This window comes from Gorilla gorilla, chromosome 3 (assembly GCF_029281585.2).
Source record: "Gorilla gorilla gorilla isolate KB3781 chromosome 3, NHGRI_mGorGor1-v2.1_pri, whole genome shotgun sequence".
In the NCBI taxonomy this organism is placed as follows: Eukaryota; Metazoa; Chordata; class Mammalia; order Primates; family Hominidae; genus Gorilla; species Gorilla gorilla.
The window spans coordinates 168,914,777-168,939,421 of NC_073227.2; the positions used below are offsets into that span (position 1 = coordinate 168,914,777).

The window sequence follows — 24,645 nt, forward strand, 5'->3', positions numbered from 1 at the left end:
AAGTTCCAGATGCTAGAGGTCCCTCTGACATACAGCATTGTCCTGTGAGCCCTGACGGTGGTACTGCTGACTTAGTAAGAGTGGAAAAGGGGTTCAGAGAGTGTTCTGGGGCATACTTGGACAGTCACTCCTATTGAGTCTTAGATTTCTTATTCTTCATACTTTTTTTTTTTTTTTTTTTGCTGAGATTACAGGCATGAGCCACGAGGCCCAGCCATTCTCTTGGTTCTTAAGATTTTTTGACCTTACTGATTACAGTAATGTTAAGCCAGACAATACCAATGTTATTTTATTTTATTTTTTGACAGTGTTGCTCTGTCACCCAGGCTGGAGTGCAGTGGCACGATCTCATCTCACTGCAGCTTCCGCCTCCTGGGTTCAAGCCATTCTCCTGCCGCACCCTCCCCAGTAGCTGTGATTACAGGCACGCACCACCACGCCCAGCTAATTTTTTTTTTTTTTTTTTTTTTGAGACAGAGTCTCTGTCACCCAGGCTGGAGTGCAGTGGCGCGATCTCAGCTCACTGCAACCTCCGCCTCCTGGGTTCAGCCTATTCACCTGCCTCAGCCTCCCGAGTAGCTGGGACTACAGGCGCGTGCCACCACGGCTGGCTAAATTTTTTGTATTTTAGTAGAGACAGGGTTTCACAACATTGGCCAGGATGGTCTCCATCTCCTGACTTCATGATCCACCCGCCTTGGCCTCCCAAAGTGCTAGGATTACAGACGTGAGCCACTCCGCCTGGCCCATACTTCATTTTTAAAGGCTAGCTTTCAATCATCAGTAAGAGCAGCTGCTTACCAGGATGCTGTTCATGGACTGAAAGCACTAGGTGGATTTTTAGACTAGATGCTTCTTAGCACTATGATTCTACAATTCTATCATTTTGAGAGGCCAGAATTAAATCCCAAACCATCTCATATACGGGATGGAACTTTTGAAACCCTTGTGAGCTCTTAATACCTAGAAACAGACAAAAAATAGAGCTTACAATTAAGAGATTTTCAGATAGGACATAACCGTTGATTTTTTCTAGCAAACTATTTAAACAGTATGTCTTTAAATCACTTCTGTCTTGCTAAATCTTAGAGTTTTGTTTCAAAGTAACTCTTATTTTCCCTCTTCCTCTTTTTTTTTTTTTTTTGAGTCAGAGTCTCGCTCTATTGCCCAGGCTGGAGTGCAGTGGCGCGATCTCGGCTCGCTGCAAGCTCTGCCTCCTGGGTTCACACCATTCTCCTGCCTCAGCCTCCTGAGTAGCTAAGACTATAGGCGCCTGCCACTATGCCCGGCTAATTTTTTTAGTAGAGATGGAGTTTCACCGTGTTAGCCAGGATGGTCTCGATCTCCTGACCTCGTGGTCCACCCGCCTCGGCCTCCCAAAGTGCTGGGATTACAGGCGTGAGCCACCGTGCCCGGCCTCCCCTCTTCTTCTTAGAGCTAGCAGTATTGCTGATTTGTTTCATTGATTCAGCTGTATTCGTTGCTGCGTTTTAGACGTTTCCTCTTTAGTAATGTGTTTATAGCTCTGCATATCTGCTTATTTATGAGGGAAAATATAAAGGGCTGTTTTTTTGTTGAAGGGCCTGCTCCGTTTGGTTCCAGTTGGGTCAAACACTATTGCATGTATCGAAAAGCAGCAAAGAAGTTCAACATGATCCCATTTGAGCACAGATCTGGAGGGAAACTTGTAAGTATTTGATTCAACATAGAATAGATTATAATCTGTCAGAGGTAGTGTTTGAGGGTGTCATTTTAATGGTTTATATTTTAATGGTTTATATTCATGGATGGTAAATAAATTGTTAGTATTAAAATCTTTGTTTTGTTTTTGAGTGAAATGGGCCAGAAGACAGAACAATATATATGTTTTCTGAATTACATGCATGGGTTTTAAACCACTAGATTTTTTTTTTTTTTTAAGTTCTGGGATACATGTGCACAACGTGCAGGTTTGTTACATAGGTATACATGTGTCATGGTGATTTGCTGCACCCATCAACCCATCATCTACATTAGATATTTCTCCTAATGCTATCCCTCCCCTAGCCCCCAGCCCTCTCACAGACCCCAGTGTGTGATGTTCCCCTCCCTGTGTCCATGTGTTCTCATTGTCAGCTCCCACTTAAGAGTGAGAATATGTGGTTTTAACCACTAGATATTTTTTAGGTGAACAATAGAATCCTTTTTATGTCACTGTTTGGAAGATAAAGGTAACACTGACAGCAAGCTTTCATGACTCAGTGGTTCCTCAGCATTTATACAATGGAACTGACTTGCTGTTCATAGCCTGAAAACAAAGAAGAGTGATCTACGATAAATTTTACTGTTGTTCCGTTCATCTTACAAAGTTCTCACATAGGTATTCGCCATTTAGTTAACTGTTCCCCCTGAAACTAAAACAGCAAAGCATGATAGTAAGAAAAGAGCAAGAAGATCTCACAGTGTTGGCTGTGTAGGAAAGGTGATCTTTATATGTATTTTAAATGGAATCTGCAGCTTATTACAATAATTAATGGCCTAGAGACAAAGCTTCCCACCAATGTTGAACATAATTGATAACACATTTTAAGAAAGCAGCTTAATTGATTGCTTACTGGGTGAATGGGTATGGTTTTGCTTAGGTGAATAAAAAAAGAAAAACCTATGTTCACTTCTATTTACTTGTACTATGCCTTTCCCTGAAAAATATTTAAAGCAGCTTTTAATAAAAACACATTTATATAATAATGAAACAGACATGGAAAATTAGTCATGGTGAGGAGAAGGAAGTGAGGAGATGGCTCTTGAAGCATCAGGTTTGAGACTGAGTTTCCTGTCAGAGCCAGTTCAAGTCCTAAGATATTTCTGCTTAGTGATATCTTTCTGTTTTAGCCTCCAAATAATAATAATAAATATGTTATGGAATATAACTGTGAGATTTTGAATATTTGTGTATCTTAATGTTTGTTACTTAGAGATCTTCACATTCTGGAAAATGTTAAAATGTTCAATAAGTGTGTACTCACACTTTATATAGTTGTTCTTTTACTGAGCACTTGTATCTCTGCATTGCAAATTAAGTAAAGATAAATTCAGGGTGATTCACATATGGAAGAGAGAAATTGCATAGATTAAATGGTTCTAGCTTTAGATTATGAAAATATTTAATCTAGGGTTATTGGTGTACTTTTAGGCTGACCTGTATGGAATTGCAATTTTTATAGGCCAAAAATAGTCACATATTTTTTGTGACATGTGGTAAGAAATAAATTTTTACACTAAAAAAAGAGCACAATAAGAGACTAACAGTATTCCAGTATCTAAAAACTGTACTGTTAATCTACCTTTGAAAATTAACATTTGGCCAGGTACATTGGCTCACGCCTGTAATCCCAGCACTTTGGGAGGCCGAGGTGGGCAGATCACTTGAGGTCAGAGTTCGAGACTGGCCTGGCCAACATGGTGAAATCCTGTCTCTACTAAAAATACAAAAATTAGCCAGTCATGGTGATGCACACCGGTTATCCCAGCTATTTGGGTGGCTGAGTCACAGAGTTGCTTGAACCCAGGATTCGGAGTTTGCAGTGAGCTGAGATTGCACCACTGCACTCCAGCCTGGGCAACAGAGCAAGACTGTCAAAAAAAAAAAAATAACATTGGTATTGTCTGGCATAACAGTACCGTAATCAGTAAGGTCTAGAAAATCTTAAGAATCAAGAGAATGGCCAGGCGCAGTGGCTCACGCCTGTAATCCCAGCACTTTGGGAGGCCGAGGCGGGTGGATCATCTGAGGTCAGGAGATTGACACCAGCCTGGCCAACATGGTGAAACCCTGTTTCTACTGAAAATACAAAAATCAGCCAGGTGTGGTGGTGCATGCCTGTAATCCCATATACTCTGGAGGCTGAGGCAGGAGAATCACTTGAACCTGGGAGATGGAGGTTGTAGTGAGCCAAGATCCTGCCACTGCACTCCAGCCTGGGTGAAAGAGCGAGACTCCCTTCTCAAAAGAATCAGGAGAATGACAAAAATATTAATATTTTAGATTCTAAATAGCATTTAAATAAGCCAGTTTGAAAGAGGATAGGGTAAAGAGAAGGACTTAAGATCTTGAACCTTGCTCCCCTGCTCTCCAGTATAGAATGGCTGAGTGTGTATATACTTATCCTGTAGGTTTTGAGAATGTTCAAAATGATTATTTGCAGGGGGACGGAGAGGTGTTCTTTTTGAAAGAATGTACCAAGAGGCATACTGACTCCATTGACAGAAGGTTTTGTTTTGACATAGAAGCTGCTGATCGGTAAGTTATTGGAATTATTGGACATGGTGAAAGAGTCGTTTTAAAAAAATGGTTTAAAAAAATAGAGGTTAGTTGCAACTGTGATTTCTGTGGCCTGGGAGAATGTTATCTTGATATATTTCCGGGCTGTGTGTTCATTATAAGCTGTTTAGTCTTGATCACTGGGTTTAGCTATGGGGTGATAGTTTCATCTTGATTTAGTTAGGAGTCATTCTAACCAGGGTTGTCACTTAAAAAATAACCTTGGAGGCCAGGTGCAGTGGCTCACACCTGTAATCCCAGCACTTTGGGAGGCCGAGGTGGGCAGATCATGAGGTCAGGAGTTCAAGACCATCCAGGCCAAAATGGTGAAACTCTGTCTCTACTAAAAATACAAAAAAATTAGCCAGGCATGGTGGCATACACCTGTAGTCCCAGCTACATGGGAGGTTGAGGCAGGAGAACCATTTGAACCCAGGAGGCGGAGGCTGCAGTGAGCCAAGATGGTGCCACTGCACTCCAGCCTGGGTGACAGAGTGAGACTCCGTTTCAAAAAAAAAATTGCCTTGGAGCTTTTCATTGTTGATCCAAGCCTAATTTGTAGCATGAAGAGAACAATGGCGAGAGGAACTGGGTGACAAAGCTAAAAAGGGGTGATAGGTAGCTAGCTACTAATACAGAACAACATTCATTCGTGTGTGGGGGGGTTTTCAGTGTCTGCATCCTGTATGTGATGGAGGGTCTTAGGCAAACTCCTTCTGTTTATTCAAAGATGAATTCTTTTTTTTCCTTATTGCATGACTTCCAGTTATTTAGTTGTAAAAGAATCTTTGCCAGAGAGGAAGAAGTAGAAGAGAAAATTTTGTTAATCAGTATTACTACTTGTCTGGCATTAATTTCTGTGTCCTCCAGTAGCATTAAGGAAAATCCTAGTGTTCATAGAATATTTGCTTTTTAATGGCTGACAGTACAGTGATTCCTTGCCAGCCCTGGTTTTGGCAGTGATAGTTTTTAGGTAAGGCTGTTCTATGTTTGTATAATAGAAGCTTATGAGATTTGTTAAAGCAAAAGTTCAGGTCAGAACCCAGGAATACAAAAGTAATTAATGCTGCTTCCTCTCTTAGATGATATAGTTGAGTCTCTGGGGGTAGTGCAGAGAGGAAGGATTAGTGGTTCACTTTGTAATAAATGAATTGAAGACCATTTATTGTACATAAAAACAGGCCCTTAAGCACCATGATAAGTTTGGCACTACTGTGAAAAGGACAAGAGGTTAAATAAGCGTTTTGCCAAGATAGGAAAAATATGAAAGAGAATGTCAGTGAAAAAGAGGTTGTCCAAGCTGGTCTCAAAACTTCTGGACTCAAGCAATCCTCCCACCTTGGCCTCCCAAAGTCATAGGACTACAGGTGTGAGCCACCATGCCTGGCCTAGATTTCAAGCCAGTAAGAACTCTTCCAAACTTTAAGAAGGGAATTAGTCAGTGTAACACAAGTCGAGCATACACCTGTGCGCACACACCCATGGGTGGCATTGGATTCCTTTCTGAGTGCCACTGTTCTAAATGCTTCTGTGTTTTATCTCCGCTAATTCCTTGCCATAGCTCTCTCAGGTAGTTGTTACTGTTTCCATTTTATGATGAAAAACTGAGGCACAGAGCGTTTGAGCAATTTCCCCAAGGTCACGTAGCTAGTGGGTAGTTGAAGAGCTGAGATTTGAGCCCCTGCATTCTCCGCCTAGAGCCCCACATCTTACCTTTTTCTTTTTCTTTCTTTTTTTTTGAGACGAGTCTCACTCTTTTTGCCCAGGCTGGAGTGCAGTGGTGCAATCTCGGCTCACTGCAACCTCTGCCTCCCAGGCTCAAGTGATTCTTCTGCCTCAGCCTCCTGAGTAGCTGGGATTATAGGGGCACACTACCAGACCGGGCTAATTTTTGTATTTTCAGTACAGACAGGGTTTCGCTATGTTGGCCAGGCTGGTCTTGAACTCCTGACCTCAAGGGATCCACCTGCCTCGGCCTCCCAAAGTGCTGGGATTACAGGCAAGAGCCACTGTGCCTAGCTTGAGCCTACCTCTTAACCACTGTGCCATAAGTCTCTGCAGATTACCATATAATCAGAATGTTTTCTAAATAATTGACAAAGATGAGTTAGCTGTCTACTAGAGAATATGTTAAGTGAGGTGAATCTGATTAGTTTTGAAAGCAGGGTACTTCTATAATGCAATTTAATCATTTTAATCATCCAGAGTCTCTGGTTTTCTCTGAGACCTTGGTCATCCCCAATTTTCTTTTCTTTTTTTTTTTTTTGTCAGCCATGATCCTTGCTATGATTGGAACCACTCTCCACCCCTCAAAGACATTGATGAGGGATTCCTATGGAGGTGCTTACACATACGAAGGATAATACCTGTAGGGAGACTCTTGGAACAGGGGAGGACTTTAGGTCGGTGATCTATTCTAGTGGTTTTCAAGTGCTTTATAGGGAGACCCTCTTTTCAAATAAAATTTCATGTTAACGCGTATATAAAGCAAAAAAAGTGGGTTCCCTTATTAAAGAGGCATAGGGGCCTGGATTCACCCCCACCTTTTAGCTTCCATCTTTTTTCTTGCAGAAGTCTCTAATTTACTTCCATTGAGGCTCACAGCTCCTTTCTGGGAACTCCTGGCAGGGGGACCTAATCTAGTTTAGGTGGCTAAATAAAGGCACACAGAGGATCTGACATCTAAATTCATAAACTAAAGGGTTATCTGGAGTCAGCTGGGATTGAGAGTCATGTGCCAGGTAGAGTGAGCGTCACATGTGGAGGCCTGGAGACAGGAGAGAGCATGATGTATTTGAGACACCTAGTGTCACTCGTGCAAGAGCCAGAGACAGTGGGAGAAGAGGCTTGAGATGGGGCAAGGGCCTGAACTTGAAGTTTTTGAACTTAATCCGTTAAATAGTTTTAAGCAGGGCAGTGAGTGACAATTATATTTGTATTTCTCAAAGCTCGTTCTGGCAGAGTAAGAAAGATTTGGAGGTAGCAAGAGGGGACAAGAGGAAGTAGTTTAAGGACAGGGTGAGAGGGCCAGGATTGGTGTGGTGGCAGTGGGGGTGGAGCCAAGTGGGGTAGATTTTTGGGGATAAACTGGATGTTGCAGTAGAGGGTGAAGGAGTGGGGAAGGTTTCTGGCTTGAGTAGCTAGATGGTACCATTTACTAAGGTGGGAAACAAAGTGGGGGCATAAGGATGGGGGAAGACAGTGAAATTAGTTTGGGTCATTGTATTAGTTCATTTTCATACTGCTATGAAGAAATACCCAAGACTGGGTAATTTATAAAGAAAAAGAGGTTTAATGGACTCACAGTTCCATATGGTTGGGGAGGCCTTATAATCATGGCAGAAGGTGAAAGAGGAGCAAAGGCACATCTTACATGGCAGCAGGCAAGAGAACATGTGCAGGGAACTGCCCTTTATAAAAACCATCAGATCTTGTGAGACTTATTCACTGTCATGAGAATAGCATGGGAAAAACCCATTCCCATGATTCAGTTACCTCCCACCAGGTCCCTCCCACAACATATGGGGATTATGGGAGCTACAATTCAAGTTGAGACTTGGGTGGGGACACAGCCAAACCATATCAGTCATGTTGAGTTAGATTGCTGTGGGTCATTATGAAGAGAAACCTGGGAGGAAATTGGGTACAGAGCTTGGCGGCTATGGCAGCATTTGATTTGTTATTCACGTTTGACCTCCTGAAACTCTCTATCCTTTTACTTCCATGACAGTTAACCATTCTGGTTCTCCCTGAGATCTCTTGGTCCTCTCCAGTTCAGCTGTTGCTCCTTTAAATGTTGCCATTTCCTATAGTTGTTTTTCTGTATCCATCCATTCTCATGGTTTCACACTTGAAAGTATATCTCTCTGTAATATGTAGTTTTGTTACCCTTTTCTGTGTTTTGAACTGCTTCTAGAATGTTTAGCTCCCTAATCCTAAAATCCGAGATCTATAATGCTTCCAAATGCAAAAATTTTTTAGCACTGGCATAATGCCACAAGTGGAGAATTCCGAATTCCATACCTGACCTCATGTGATGGGTTGTAGTCAGACCTTCATTTCATGCACAAAATTATTAAAAATGTTGTACAAAGTTACCTACAGGCTACAGGTATAAGGGGTATATGAAACGTACATGAATTTCTTGTTGAGATTTGGTTTCCATTCCCAAGATATCTCATTTCGTATGTGCAAATATTCTAAAATCCCCAAAAAATTGAAATCCAGAACCCTTCTCATTGCAAGCATTTTGGATAAAGGATACTCAACCAGTGCATTGCCAATTCTGCTCTTTTTACAAGTCTTGGTAATTTCAGTATGGCTTCAGATGATGCTTTCAGCACTTGGCATCTTGACTTGTTAAGTTCCTCTCCTTCAGTGACCTTGTTCTTTACCGTACCTCAGCCGTTCTCTCCGGTGTTCATTCCTTAGACCTTGTCATTGCAAGGAACTGCAGTCCTCCGCAATCCTGATTGCAAGACTTTCTCTTTCTACCACCTTCTTTCCTAATAAGTACCCTTAGATTCCCCAGTTAAGCCCTACAGTCTGTTGTTCCTCGTGCACTCACTTTCTTCCTTAACTAGTTGAAATTTCTTAGTCACTCATCACAGTCCCTTTTTAATACCCTTCACTCCACTGCTTCTTTCCTTCTTTATTTTGCTTGTTTGCACAATCCCAACTTAAGATTCAGTTCTGCCTTCTCTCTTTCTAGAGAAGCAATTTCTACTGTATTCATGGGATCACTTCAAATACATGACCACTGTCCTCCAATAGGCCATTCATGGTAGCCACTGATCATACTGTGTTTTCTTTTTCTTTTTTTTTCTTTGAGATAGAGTCTCGCTCTGTCACCCAGGCTGGAGGGCAGTGGCACCATCTCTGCTCACCGCAACCTCCGCCTCCCGGGTTCAAGCAATTCTCATGCCTTAGCCTCCTGAGTAGCTGGGACTACAGGTGTGTGCCACCATACCTGACTAATTTTTGTATTTTTAGTAGACGGAGTTTCAGTTTCACCTTGAACTCCTGAACTCAAGAGATCCACCTGCCTCGGCCTCCGAAAGTGCTGGGATTACAGGCGTGAGTCACCCTGCCCGGCCCATGCTGTGTTTCCTTAGTTGCTGTATACTCCCAGTTGAATATTTTATATTTTCCTCTCTCTCTTAAGCTCTGACACTGCCTTCCTTTCCTGATGACTTTGTGTCCTATTTTGTTGTGAAAATAGAAGCTGTAACAAGAGCTCTTTCCCGCTCTAGACACCCACCTCCACCCTCAGTGCCCAGACACCCTGCCTTTCCTCCCTGCCTGTGGGAGCTGCCTGTGTTCCTGATGGAGGCCAACTCCTCTGTTCAGGTGTTTCCATTTCCTCTTCCCATCTTCTCTCCACTGCTCCAGGATATTACTCAAGCAACTCTACTTTTTCTTTCTTGTTAACATTAGTTTTGGCTCCCGGCAGCAAGTGAAATGCTCGTATTTCATTCATCTTAAAAAAACAAAAGCCACTACAGCCACCATCACCAATGAAACCACCCTTCCCTTTCATTTACTGCCCATTTTTTAACTCCTATAAACAATAACAGTTCTTCAAAAAGCTGTTATATTTATGGTCTCAAATTTCTTTCCTGGCCAGGTGCTGTGGCTTACGCCTGTAATCCCAGCACTTTGGGAGGCCGAGGTGGGTGGATCACCTGAGGTCAGGAGTGCAAGAGCAGCCTGACCGATATGGTTAAACCCCATCTCTGCTAAAAATACAAAAATTAGCCGGGTGTGGTGGCGGGCGCTTGTAGTCCCGGCTACTCAGGAGGCTGAGACAGGAGAATTGCTTGAACCTGGGAGGCGGAGGTTGCAGTGAGCTGAGATGGCACCACCGCACTCCAGGCTGGGCGACAGAGTGAGACTCCATCTCAAAAAAAAAAAAATTTTTTTTTTCTTATTTCTTCCCTCTTCTCTTTTGAGCTGTCTACTGAGGCCTTTGCCCTTTCTCTCCACTGCAGTTTTTGTTGAAGTCATCAGTGGTCTCCCTGTTGCTGTGCCTGGTGGTTGATTCCCAGTGCTCATGGTCTTTTCCTCACAGCATCCCTGACATTGCCCATCACTCTCTCCTCCATCATACACTTGCTTCAAGGACATCACACTCCCTCTCGCATTACTGGCTTCTTCACTTTTTGTACTTCTTTGCCAGTTCTTCATTTCCCAGACCCCTGGATGTTGGAGTTCAGCCCTTAGATGTTTTCGCTCTTCACTCACACTTTTTTATGACCTTGTCCAGTCTTACGACTTTATGTGCCATCCGTATGTTGGTAACTTGCAAATTTATTATCTCTACCTGGATCTTGTCCCTGACCTCCAGCTTCTTATATCCAGCTGCCTACTCAGTATTCTGGGGTGTCTAAAAGGCATTTCAAACAGTGTTGATGTGGTGAATGGTGATTGTTTTTTGAAAGTTTTCCAATAAGTCTTGGGAGTGGGAGTGGGGGTAGTTATATTCCTCTAACATGTTATATAGGTAAATGAATTCATTCCTACCATATAAATACTAATATGTAAATCTTTATTTTTTCTTAAAAGTTATACATGCTTATTTTAAGTCCAAACTTTTTCTAAAGCTCCTTGGTTAACTTGGAAAATGATTTTTTTGTTGTGTTCATATCCTTTAGTCTAAAAGATCAAGCTGCTTTTTAAAAACAATTACAGACCCCCCACCTTTAATGGTTTATTTCCTCATTTCTAAACAGAGAAACGTCTATTCTGGTTTGCTGTTACCAGTAGATACTGTTTGGGGTTCCTTAATTTCCTGCCATTCACCACCGTCTGTGTCTTACAGTTAGTCTCACCTGGAGCCAAATCTGCTGGCAGAAGGTGAATGTACTTTGAGATCTGTGATTTTGGGGCTTTGAAAGCATTATTTAGTGAAAAGTGTGAATGAGATAGGCTCTTCTCTTGTCTACTCTCTTGATTCCTAGGTAGAATAGGAATCAGGGAATTATAAGAAATTTGTTCCTTGTCTATTAGATTATGAATTCCATGAGGGTAGGAACACTGTCTTACTTAGTGTTACTTGGTATCACAATACCACATGTAATGCTTTATACATGGTGGACATTTAACAGATTTGTACTGGATTAAACGAAATTGAATTGTTGCTCAGGAGTGACTGAACTGTGATTAGATTCAATCAAGCAACTGTCAGTCAACTATCCTTTTCTTCTGCACCACACCGCTATACTGTGAGCTCTAGTGTCTTCATTCTCCTTCAAGAAAAATAAACCTAACTTGTTGTGGAGTTTGTGGGTATTATAAATGGATTTCTGATGCAGTTTGTACAAGGTTCGTATTGGGTACCTTCTTTTTTTTCGAGATGGAGTTTTGCTCCTGTCACCCAGTGTGCAGTGCAATGGCACGATCTCGGTTCACTGCAACCTCTGCCTCCCAGGTTTGAGTGATTCTTCTGCTTCAGCCTCCCAGGTAGCTGGGATTACAGGCACACACCGCCACGCCCGGCTAATTTTTGTATTTTTGTTAGAGATGGGGTTTCACCATATTGGCTAGGTTGGTCTTGAACTCCTGACCTCAGGTGATCTGCCTGCCTCTGCCTCCCAAAGTGCTGGGATTACAGGCATGAACTACCACACCCGGCCCTCATATTGGGTACCTTCTTATAGCAATTTCTCAGTTGATTGTATATGTCTAATGTAAACATACTTTGTCTTCTTTACAAGTATCTGTTTTTGCTATTTTTTTTTTTATTTCCTGTGTTGGGAGGGCAGCCGGGTAGCATTTTGAAGTAGGTGATATTTAATAAACTGCACAGTGGAGGCTGGGCTTGCATTTGATCTGTGTAGATATAAATCAAGAGCTTTTACTTATTTGTGGCATTATTTTAGATCAGATTTGGCTGCATGTAACAGAAAAAGTCAAAACAAAATGGCTTAAACGGGGTTAAAGTTTATTTTTTTCTCTTGTTTGGGAAGCCCAGAGGTTGCCAGATCACAGCTGATATAATCCTGCTCTCTCGAGCATGGTTTAGTTTAATCAGTCACCCGAGGCACGAGACAGCATATAGCACTGTTCCATTTATCACATAGCACTGTCCGTGGTTGTAGGGACATTTTCCAGTGGTTGCATAGACTACTTTTGCTCACAGACCATTGGCTGGAATGGAGTTATGTGGTTATACCTAGTTGCAAGGGAGGCTTCTAAATCCTAAGGTTGGGAAATTGCTGTCTTTTGTTTTCAGAGGTCCATGTGTTGTTTTAGTACTTTACTATTACTGAGAACCAATGGGAGAATGGCTAATGGAGGGTGGGGCGGAGCCCAGCTAGCCAGTACTACTTTGATTATCAATGGTTAGATGGATGTGTGCTTCATTTTTTTCTCCCTCAATTTACCAAAGGGTTACTTTGAATTTTTCTTAGCTAAGAGACAGCATTTAAGACCACAGATTTGAAAATAATGTCTGATAAGGGACTTGTTTCTAGAATATATAAAGAACCATTGTAACTCAATAATATATAGACAAATAACAATGAAATGGTCAAAAGACCTGAATTTAGACATTTCTCCAAAGAAAATATACATGTGGTTGGCTGGGTGCAGTGGCCCATGCTTATAATCCCAGCACTTTGGGAGGCCGAGGTGGGCGGATCACCTGAGGTCAGGAGTTCGAAACTAGCCTGGCCAACATGCTGAAACCCCATCTCTACTAAAAATGCAAAAATTAACTGGGTGTGGTGGTGGGTGCCTATAATCCCAGCTACTTGGGAGGCTGAGGCAGGAGAATCACTTGAACCCGGGAGACGGAGGTTGCAGTGAGCTGAGATCACGCCATTGGACTCCAGCCTGGGCAACAGAGCGAGACTCCATCACAAAAACAACAACAACAAAAAAACACAAGTGGCCAATAAACACATGAAAAAATGCTTAATATTGTTAGCTGTTAGGGAAATGCAAATCAAAACCACAATGAGATACCACTTTATATCTACTAGGATGGCTATAAATAAAAAGTCAGATAATAACAAGTACTGGCAAGAATGTAGAGAAATTGAAAATCCTCATACACTGAGAGTGAGAATTTAAATGGAATGCTGCTTTGGAAAACAGTTTGTCAGTTCTTCAGAAAACGAAACATAACATTGCCCTCTGACCCAGAAATTCTGCTCCTAGCTATACATTCAAGAGAAATGAAAGCATATGTTTACACAGAAACTTGTGAATGAGTGTTCATAGAAGCATTATTTATAATAGCCAAAAAGTAGAAACAACCTAAATGTCTGTTAAGAGATGAATGGATAAATAAAAGGTGGTATAGCCATACGATGAAAAATGAATACATGCTACCGTATGAATGACACTTGAGAACATAATGCTAAGTGAAAGAAGCCAGTCATAAAAGGCCATGTATATATGATCCCATTTATATGAAATGTGCAGGACAGACACATCTATATAGATAGAGAGTAAATGAGTGATTATCTAGGTCTAGAGGTTTGGAAAGAAATGGGGAGTGATGGCTAATGGGTACAGGTTTTCTTTTTACTCCCTAGGGTGATAAAAAATGTTCTAAAATTGATTTTGGTGATGGTTATGCAATTCTGTGGATATGTTACAAGCTGTTGAACTGTACATTGTCAGTGGGTAAGTTTTATGGTGTGACTTACATCTCAATAGAGCTATTTTTAACAGTGGAACACAGCTGCAAATGAATACCTACCATAGCTAAAAGAAGGGTCTTAAATCACTATAAACTATCACTACATGACGTCAGCCACATTTCAGAGACCATGGGCTATGAAATGATTAGGTCTCTCATTTTGTTAGGTTGGAGACGTATTTTGTATGGATGTTTTCTCCATGGCAAGTTGTAGTCTGTCAGGAGGTGTAGCTTTCTTCCCTGAAGGGTGGAATATCACCCTTCCCCCGCCCCAACAATTGTGTTATATAACATGCTGTTAGCTTCGCTGGCATGCTTGCCACATGCCACTTTTGTGCTGTGACCCCCCCACACATTTGCTTGATAAATAATTACCCGTTCTGTGAAAGTTCTCCCACACATCACATTCAGGCACTGCTTAAAGAAAATGCTTCCCGTTTTGCTCTCATTAATCTGACATTTCAAATATTATATTTGGTTTCATTTTGCCTGGTTCCCATATCACTCTTGAAAGGATGGCAAGATGCTTCTGACTTGTAGAATTCACTTATTTATATTTTTATGTTGAGGAAGAGAGGAGGAAATCACCTATGTATCTGAAGCATTGGGCGTTTTACAGTGATTTTATACCAGCAACTTTATTTAGTATCTGTTTGCGTGATGCTGTACCGTTTCTCAATTTAAAAGAGTGAGTTAAGAGCATGTTGCCTTCAGAAGCCCATGCAATTTGACTGAATATAAGAATGTTTGTATAACATGTTAACTGTACTAATATTTGTAAGCATTTTATAGAGCCTCACATCCAGGCACCTAGACAATTGTTGACTGTTTTTGGCACTGAGGATACAGCAATAAACTAGAAATTAAAAGACTTGAAATTGAGGGAACTCACAGACCAGGAGGATTTAGAAGCAAGTAACAGTTCAGAGGTCTAAGGTGCTGTGGGAGTTGAGCAGCATGGGGGAGTGTGGGGTTGGCTGGAAGAGCTTACTAAAGAAAGTGATTTTTAAAATTGACTCTTGAAGATGAGGTAACCAGTTTGGAGACTCAGAGGAAGGGGGGCCCAAGGCAAAAAGGAATCACAGGAAGTATGGAGAACACATGTTGAGATAATCCTTTAAATCAGAGGTTCTCAACTGTGGGCGATGTTGCTCCTAGGGGACACTGGACAATATCTGGAGACACTGATATAATGTATTTTAACTGTGTGTTTGGGGGCTGGGGGTTAGAAGAGGGCAGGGAGTTGCTACAGACATCTAGAGGGTAGAGGGCAGCTGTGCTGCTGAACACCCTCCAGGGCACAGGGCAGGCTTCTGCAACAAAACATCATCTGCTCCAAAATGTCAGGAGTGCCACTGTTGAGAAGTCCTGATTTAATGCATGTGATAAGATAGAGACCCCTACAAATACTTGTGGAATTGAATGGAAGTAAACTTTTTTTTTTTTGAGACGGAGTCTTGCCCTGTCCCCCAGGCTGGAGCGCAATGGCGTGATCTTGGCTCACTGCAACCTCTGCCTCCTGGGTTCTAGCGATTCTCCTGCCTCAGCCTCCTGAGTAGCTGGGATTACAGGTGTGAGCCACCATGCCCAGCTAATTTTTGTATTTTTAATAGAGACGGGTTTCACCTTGTTGGTCAGGCTGGTCTTAAACTCCTGACCTCAGGTGATCCACCTGCCTCAGCCTCCCAAAGTGCTGGGATTACAGACGTGAGCCACTGCGCCCGGCAGGAAGTAAACTTTTTAGATGTAAATTTTTTTTTATGTAAGTGGAATTATACCTTTTTATTGAAATGTATGTATTTCAATATATATATTATTATTCTCTATATAATACTATTCAATATATATATAGAAATACATATTTCAATAAAAAGGTATACTATAGAATATATATTTCAGTAAATATATATCACATGTATTTCACATATTTCATGTGTTTCATATATATTTATATAATCTCTATATAGAACTATATATATATATTTCAATAAAAAGTAACCATAGCTTAATTTGGTTATAGTATAAGCAATGAAGTAAAGCCAGATGGAAAGGGCTTTGTGTCTTGACTCTTCCATGTGATTTGTTCAATGATGATCAGTTACTCGGGAACTACCAAGATACCAGTGTAGAAAGAAGAGCAAAGTAAGTTATTTTAACAGAATTTTAGTGGAACTGATAGAACATGGAGTGGGTAGAATTAAAAACAGCATTTCTAGTATATAGGTCTCTGTGTTTTTCATAGAATGTAAGAATTTTCCCTAAAGATGATACTGTTGATGGTGATGTATTGAAAGACACATTTTATATGGGCTCTGATATTTAAATGGAAATCTGAATTGACATTAATATGGATTTATTTTTAAATTGTATGCTGAAGGATACTGGAGCATGGGCCATAGAAAAATTTTTAGCTTTTCTGAAAATAAAGCCAGAATAAAAAGTTTTCTACAAGAGTTTTTGTGGAGATATGTTTTTATTAATCTTGCATAAATAGTTTGGTGTGGGATTGCTGCGGTGTGGTATATGTATGTTTGACTTCTCAGGCAATTAAGGTTACAAAGTAATTTTACCCTCCCATCAGCAGTGTATGAGAGTTCTATTTGCTCCACTTCCTTACTAACCTTTGGTTATGTTACTCTTTTTCATTTTAGCCAATTTTGACTAGAGATGTTGAGCACTTCTTCCTGTGCTTATTGGCCATTTATGTTTCTTCTGTCATGAAGTGTCTATTAAAATCTCCTGCCCATTTAAAAATTGTATTGTTGATCTTTTTATTACTGAATTGTAGGAATTATTTAGAAACAAATCATTTACCAGATATAATAATAGTGAATATTTTCTCTCATCTGTGGTTTACCTATCTTTTTCTTTAGTGTCTTTTGATGAGAAGAACATTTTAACTTGAAGTTGAATTTATCAGTTTAAAAACATTTTATTAAGGGCTTCTTGCACCAAGAAATATTTTTTTTACTCTATGGTTTTGAAGAAATTTTCTGATGTTTTCTTTTAAAAGCTTTATAATTAGTCCATGACTTGTGAAGATTTTTGGGGGATGTATGGTGTGAGACGTGAGGGTTGAGGTTTGTTTATTTTTTCCCCAGGTGAATAGCCAGTATTTCCATCACCATTTATTGGTAGACTTGCCTCTCATTTAATTGTTTTGGCACCTTCTAAAAAATCACTTGACGGTGCATCTGTAGGTTTATTTCTAGATTCTTTACTCTGTTGCATCTCTTTGTCTGTTCTTTTGCCAGTAACACACTTACCTTGATTACTGTATCATTAGTCAGGTGGTACAAGTCCTCTGTTCTTTTTAAAACAATTTTGGCTATTGTAGGTCCTTGGTGTTTCCATATAAATTTTAGAATTAATTTATTTTTGTAAGAAAACCCCCAAAACCCATAGGTCAATATTGTGAATATAGAACCTTACAGTTTGTGAACTTGATTTTCCATTTATTTAGACTTTCCATTTATCCCAGTAATGTTTTACAGTTTTCAGCATAGAAGTCATGGGCATTTTTTTTTTGGTGTTAAATTTTCCTAAATATTTTATGTTTCTGCATGATAATTTAAAATATTTGTTTTACCTTTAATTTCCGACTGGTCACTATTAGCATGTAGAAACATACTTGGTTTTTGTATCTTACAATATTGCTAAGTGCACTTATTCTATTAGTTCTGGCAGTTTCTTTAGGATTTTTAAATGTACACAGTGATTTTATATGTGACAAAAACAGCCTTAGGGCCAGGCATGGTGGTTGACACCTGTAATCCCAGCACTTTAGAAAGCTGAGGCAGGAAGATCACTTGAGCTCAGGGTTAGGGACCAGCCTGGGCAGTGTAATGAGATAATGAGACCCTGTCTCAAAAAAAAAAAAAAAAATTAGCCAGGTATGGTGGTATGTGCCTGTAGTCCCAGCTACTCAGGAGGCTGAGGTGGGAAGAGAGCTTGAGCCCAGGAGGTTCAAAGCTGCAGTGAGCCATAATCGTGTCACTGTACTACAGCCTGGGCAACAGAGAGAGACCCTGTCTCAAAAAAAAAAGACAGCTTTATTTCTTCCTTTCCGATCTGTATGCTTTTTATTTCTTTTACTTGCCTGCCTACACTGCCTGAGGTTGCCTGTAAAACATTTGGCAGAAGTGGTGTTATTGGCCATCTTGCCTTGTTCCTGATCTTAGTAGGAAAAGTGTTCATTATTTAAAGTGTAACATTAGCTGAAAATTGATTGTAGATGCCCTTTTCATTTTGAGGAAGTTTTTATTCCCAGTTTTAAGCATGAATTGGTTGGAATTTTGACAAAATGTTTCTCAGTGTCTCTTGAAATGATCATTAAATATGTTTCTTTAATCTTTGGATGTGAATTACACTGAATTTTGTAAGTTAACCTCACATTTCTGAGATTAAACTCTACTTGGTCATGATATACTAGCTTTTTGTACCTGCTTCATCCATTTTGCTAGTATACGGTTAAGGATTTTTAAATTTATGTTCATGAGAGATGTGTGTGTGTTATGATCTTCATTTTTTATGTCCTTGTCTGCTTTGGTACCAAGGTTAAGATGGCTACAGAAGAATTGGGAAGTTTTCCCTTCTTCACTGTTTTTTCATAAATGTGTGTGTCATATTGGTATTAAGTGTTTGAGGTAATTCACCTATGAAGTCATCTTTGCCTAGAGTTACCTTTGTGAGAAGTTTAAAAATTTTAAATTCATTTTATTTAGAGGATATAATGATATTCAGATTTCCTATTTTTCTTGGGTTTTGATAAATTGTGGTTTTCAAGGAATTTATTTTCTCTAAGTTGTTGACTTTATTGGCATAAATGTCATATCTACTTGTTCCTTTCATATCTATAGGATTTATAATGGTAACTTATGCTTGGTAGGGATTTTTGTTTCATATTTTCTTGATAAGTCTTGCCTAGAGGTTTATCAATTTTGTTAGTATTTTCAGAGAATCTGTATTAAACACTTTTTATTTCATTCATTTCTGAATTTATTTTTTTTAACTTTGGATTTAATTTTTCTTTTCATTCCCTAAGTTAGAAGCGCAGATCATTAATTTTACACCTTGTTTTTGAGATGGGCATTTGAATCTATAAATTTTCTCCTAAGGACTGTTTCAGCTGTTTTTATTATAATTCAGTTAAAAATGATTTATATCCTTATGTGATTAGGCTATAGATCGAAAACGTGATATTTAGAAGTATTTTTTAAAAATTCCAAATGGCTGGAGATATTCCACATGTAATATTATTGCTTTTTTTCTACTTAAGTATTCTTTTGGTCAGAGAAAACAGTTTATAGTCTATCAATATGTATTGAATATCGAAAGGATTTTTTTGCATGTGTGCATATTGTCTTAATGACGCTTTTATGAAATATCTCTGTGCTAATAATTATCTTAAACTCTACCTTCTAACAGTAATATAGCTACACTTGCTTTCTTATACTGTTTGTACAGCATGTCTTTTTTCACCCTTTTCCTTTTATCTGATTCTTTATGTTTAAACTTTTTTTTATAAACAGCATATACTTGAGTTCTGTTTTTAAAAAATATGCTAGCCATTGCTTTTTAAGCAGAGTTTTAGTTTATATATAATAATTATTATTTTATTATTATTACTATTTTTTTGTGGAGATGGGGTTTTGCTATGTTGCCCAGGCTGGTCTTGAACTCCTGACTTCAAGACCATCTTCCTTCCTTGGCTTCAAGGCCATCTTCCTTCCTTGGCTTCCTAAAGTGTTGGGATTACAGGCATGAGCCACTATGCCCAGCTGATCCATATATAATGTTTGATACGTATGGACTTAAATCTGCCATGTTGATTTTGATTTCTAGTTTCCATGTTTGCTTTTCTTAGTTTTTTTGCTGTTGCCTTTTCTAATGATCTTTAGTTATGCCTTTTAATGTATTTTTTAGATAGTGTCTCAGAGTATAACATGCATTTTAAAATAATCATAATATCTGCCTTCTCAAAAATAAAGACCCTTAGAACAGTGGATGACTTCCAATCATCCTTTCGCTCTCTGTGCTCTTGTTACTATATATTCTAATTCTACATACACTATGAATGTGGGAATTACATAGCATTTGAACTACATATGTTATGAAGTAATTATACATGACTACTTTTATTTTATGAAATCAGTAATCAGTGGTCTTTTAAAGAAATTTACTATTTATTTACATACAGGTATATGCATACATGTGGGTGTAACTTTTTTTGGCTATATGTATATATTTATTTTTTTTTTGAGACAGAGTCTCGCTCTGTTGCCCAGGCAGCGTGTTCTCAGCTCACTGCTAGCTTCGCCTCCTGGGTTCACGCCATTCTCCTGCCTCAGCCTCCCGAGAAGCTGGGACTACAGGCGCCTGCCACCACGCCTGGCTAATTTTTTTGTATTTTTAATAGAGATGGGGTTTCATCCTGTTATCTAGAATGGGCCATTTTTTTTTTAACACTAACGTATTTGTCCTTTATGGTTTTCTTTATTCTTTTCTGCAAAACTGGGTTTTTATCTTGTTCCATTTCTTTTAAGTTCCTTAGGCTGCCTTTAGTTTGAGCATTTCTTGTAATGCGGGTCTGCTAGAGAAGATTTCTTTCCTATTTTGTCTATCTGAAAATGTCTTTTATATTGCCTTCATTTTTGATGGATATAGAATTGTTTTCATAGATTTCCCCTTATACATCTTAAAGAAGTCATTTCATTGTCTTCAGGCTTCCGTTTATTTTCTGATGATAAGTCATCCATTTTTCTTATCAGTCTCTCCTCTCTCCTCTGTTGTCTTTCTCTCTTGCTGCTTTCCTTATTTCTTTTTAAATAATTTTTATGATTTTTTTTTTTTGTTTTGCCTTGCCCAGGGTTCCATTGAGGTTCTTGGATGTGTAGGTTTGATATTTCTTACTGCCCGGTTTAGAAAATCTTAGTCATTATCTCTTCAAATGTGTCTTCTACTCCATTTTCTGTTTATTTTTTGGGATTCGAATTACCTTATGTCAGAGCATTTGGTACTGCCCCTGGAGATTTCAGATTCTCTGTTTCACTTTTCCCACCTGATTTCCATTTGTGTGTGTTTGGATCATTTCTGTCCATCTTCAAAACCATTCAGTAGGAAGTTTCAAACCTTCCCACATCTTCCTGTCTTCTTCTGAGCCCTCCAAACTGTTTCAGCCTCTGCCTAGGTTATCTTTAGAGAGAAAGAGAGATGGGGTGGGGTGGGATGGGTTGAGGAACTGCCAAACACTTTTAAACCACCAGATCTTGTGAGAACTCAATCACTATCAGGAGAGCAGCACGGGGGAACCACTCCTGTGATCCATCACCTTACACCTTACACCAGATCCCTTTCTCGACATGTGGAGATTACAATTCGAGAAACCCTCCAGGCAGGCCATGCCATCTCTGAGTAGGACACAGAGTAGGTGGATTAGGACACAGAGTAGCCCATCGGATCCACCTCAGGGCGGTCTCTCAGTCCTGCTCTCAGACTTCCTCATGAGCGCTTGAGGTCCCACGGACAAGAGTTGGAGGGCGGGTTCAGACTCTCTGTGTCTAGGTCTCCTAGGAATTCTAAACCATCACACCAGCCTGTGTTCTACCTTTAAAATTTTGTTAAAATTCCACTGTTTTCTTTGTCTGTGATGGTTTCCTCTTTGTCTTGCTGCTCCACCTGGATGAAAGCAGCTGGGGTGTGTGTGTGTGCATGCGTGTGTGTGTCTGTGTCTGTGTCTGTGTCTGTGTGTCTTTGTCTTCTATCCAGGGAGTGGCTTGTCACTCTTTGGATTTTCATTCATTAGGTCTTTTTTACATCTTTGCTCTTAAATGAGTTTTTGAAAAGCAATGGTTTCTTAGGTTCTCCATCTTGTTCTTATTGGTAGAGTGGGAATGATGTTCTTTCATAATTTTTTACATTCCAGGTGGAAGCAACAGTTCTCTAATGATTAATTGCTTGAATTCACTTTCATTGGAACATACAATCTTCTGACTGTCATTGCTCGTGTGCTCTATTTGAAACTTTTTTTTTGGTGGACAGAAGAAAGAAGTTACTATAAAGACTTGACCTTGAGTAAAATTAGGCAACATGCTTTTATCATCTCTGGAAAAAATGCATGATTCATAGATTTGTACTTTGTTTTTTTCCCAGAAACCCTATGAGAAACTGATTACATTTCTATAACTTTAAAAACTTTTTTTGGCTTCAGCAGTTTCCCCTTCTCATAATAAAATGTAGGGCAGAACTTGTTACGTGCTGGGTTTTTTTTTTTTTTTTTCCTTTTCAACATTCCTCTTAGAAAAGCAATAGAATATTCCTGATTGTTACCTTTGTAAGTTTTGGTATCTGCTTCTTTGTTTATTCACTTAAGAGCTACTCTGTTTACAATAATGTCTCCTTAGACTTGTGAATGTTTCTCTCTGCTTTTTTCGTTGTGTATTTTCTGAATTTATAAGCTCAGTAATCTGTCACTTAAAACACAAGGGTAAAGCCTGTCTTCTACATGGTTTGATAGAGCTATAGAACATGCAGTTAAAAGAGACTTAATAGATACAGAGTGAAATGTAGAATACAGATAATAGGCAGTTTCTTATGCTTGGGCTGAGGGTAGTGCCTGATTGGTGATAGCATGTATTTGTATTTGTATTTTTTTTCTGAATGAATGAATGAAAGAGGTTGAGATGCTGATTTATGAATTTAAGAATTCTTTTAAAAAGAATTTATGAATTTAAGAACTTGTTTAATATTGTTTCTTCAGATTCCAATTCCCAAACTTAGGTACTACAGATAATAATTAGGGTTTTAGATAAAGATTATCCTGGCAGCTTGCCCTTTTTCACTTGATTTATTTTTTTCGTTCATGAAATTTATACTTTTGCCTGTGTATTCACCAGGAATCAGTTCTGACTTGCTGTATGTGATGAGTTATCCAGAGCTTAAAATGGTATCTGGAACTTAGTAGGTACTCAGATTGTAGTTTGGTTTAAGTGAATTATTAGGTGAGTGAGAAAATGGCAGTGTTCTCAGCTGAACCAGTAGAATGCATTGCAGCAATATGGCTCCAAGAGCCCCCAATCGGAACTTTCTCAGTTCTAATTCTTGCTCTAATGGAGTCACTAGTGTTATCTTAGCTTCTCCATGAAACAAAGATGTGATTGCTATTTTTTCCCTCCTTCCTCCCTTTCCACCCTTCTCTATCTATAAATAAATTAAACAACAACAACAACAACAACAACAACAACAAAACGCCTTGAGACAGGTTCTTGTTATTTTGCCCAGGCTGGTCTCAAACTCCTGAGTTCAAGCAATCCTCCTGCCTCAGCTTCCCAAAGTTTATTTTTTATTTAAATGCGAATAATCCAATATACTTTGTAAAGTTTTCTGTTCTTTACTATTCTGAGATTCACCATATTTCCTTTACATCCATTAAATTTTATTAATAAAATATGTCCTTTGTTTCAAAAACTACAGAATTTTTATATTTTGGTTTAACAGTGTGTTGCTATTGATTTCTGCAGTTTGAAATGTGTCCAATGTTTCTCAAAGTCTCATTCTTTCTTAGTGATGTCCTAAGCAATTGATTATTAGAAAAGAAAAACTTGAGAAATTTGAAATGGTTGAAACATGTTCTAGCAAACATTTTATTTTTCCTACACTAATACTTTAGAGGCAGGGAATCAGTAAATAGAAAATGAATATGAGCAGTCTTTGTGAGAGGATGGGAACCCAGCCTTATTTAATACTAGTGGCTGATCCCTTTAATGTTAAAGTAATGCGTTGCAAGCGTGAAGTGTTCTGAAGAATGTAGACTGTGATGAGTTAATTCTCAATAGTGGAACTGTTTTGAGTTATCATTACATTATTTGCCAAAATATAAACAAATGGAATTCTTTCCTTGTGGATGATCCATTTCTACTTAATCTCTCATCTTTCAACAAATTTGTTCTCTGCTGGCTTCCACAAAGGGCTGTGTGGCTCAAGTTTGAGTCGTTGTGCTTGGAGGCAAGACATATAATAATACTTTACTTTTTACGCTTCTTTGGATTTTTATCCAGAAATAATATGGCTGTTTGATCTGAAGCCTGATAATTGCTTTTTCCCTTACTTCAGTATTTGTACTTCTAGTCATAACTCTTTAAGCCCTTCATCATTCAACAGTTATTTCTGTGTTTTAGGTTACTAGAATCAGTCATTCTTCCTGTCCAGCATCTCTATTTACTGCTCTATGTGTAACTGGTGAAGAACATACAACCATCTATCTTGAGTTAATATTATTTTTCTTCCACATATGAGCATCAGTGGAAAACTTTAGGGGAAAACAAAAAGGAACTAGAGAGGACAAGGAATTTCCTTAGGCTCATGGTCTGACTTTGAGAGTGTAAGTATATGTAAGTATATTAGGTCCTTACTTGCTGCAGTGGTTCGTGATTGTCACTGAATTCCTTTACTAGTTACTGATGGTATATTGTAGTTGGTCTGTCTTCTATTTGTTATTCTTGGAGCAACAGCTTTCATACTCATCATTTTGTTGCCCATGACATGTAGAAGCACTTCTGGAATATTTCCCAAGCCCATTCATTGTTTCCTTTTTCATTTTTGCCATTTTGTATCATCCTTTTAGTCTTCTAATATGTTTTTGCAGTCAACTCTTGCCTATCTTCAGTCCATTCTCCACCCAGCAACCAGACTGTTCATG

At 39.1% G+C, this 24,645-nt stretch overlaps 1 protein-coding gene across 4 annotated transcripts in view; it reads left to right on the forward strand.

The window, feature by feature from the left end:
- Nucleotides 1-24,645, forward strand: part of ARHGAP10 (Rho GTPase activating protein 10) — a 343,170-nt gene that overhangs the window by 146,742 nt on the left and 171,783 nt on the right. For all 4 annotated transcript variants that reach the window (XM_019025986.3, XM_055384931.2, XM_055384932.2 and 1 more), the window contains 2 exons: nucleotides 1,581-1,687; nucleotides 4,185-4,279. In XM_019025986.3, the coding sequence (XP_018881531.3) occupies nucleotides 1,581-1,687; nucleotides 4,185-4,279 (202 nt within the window). The remainder of the gene's footprint in view (nucleotides 1-1,580; nucleotides 1,688-4,184; nucleotides 4,280-24,645) is intronic.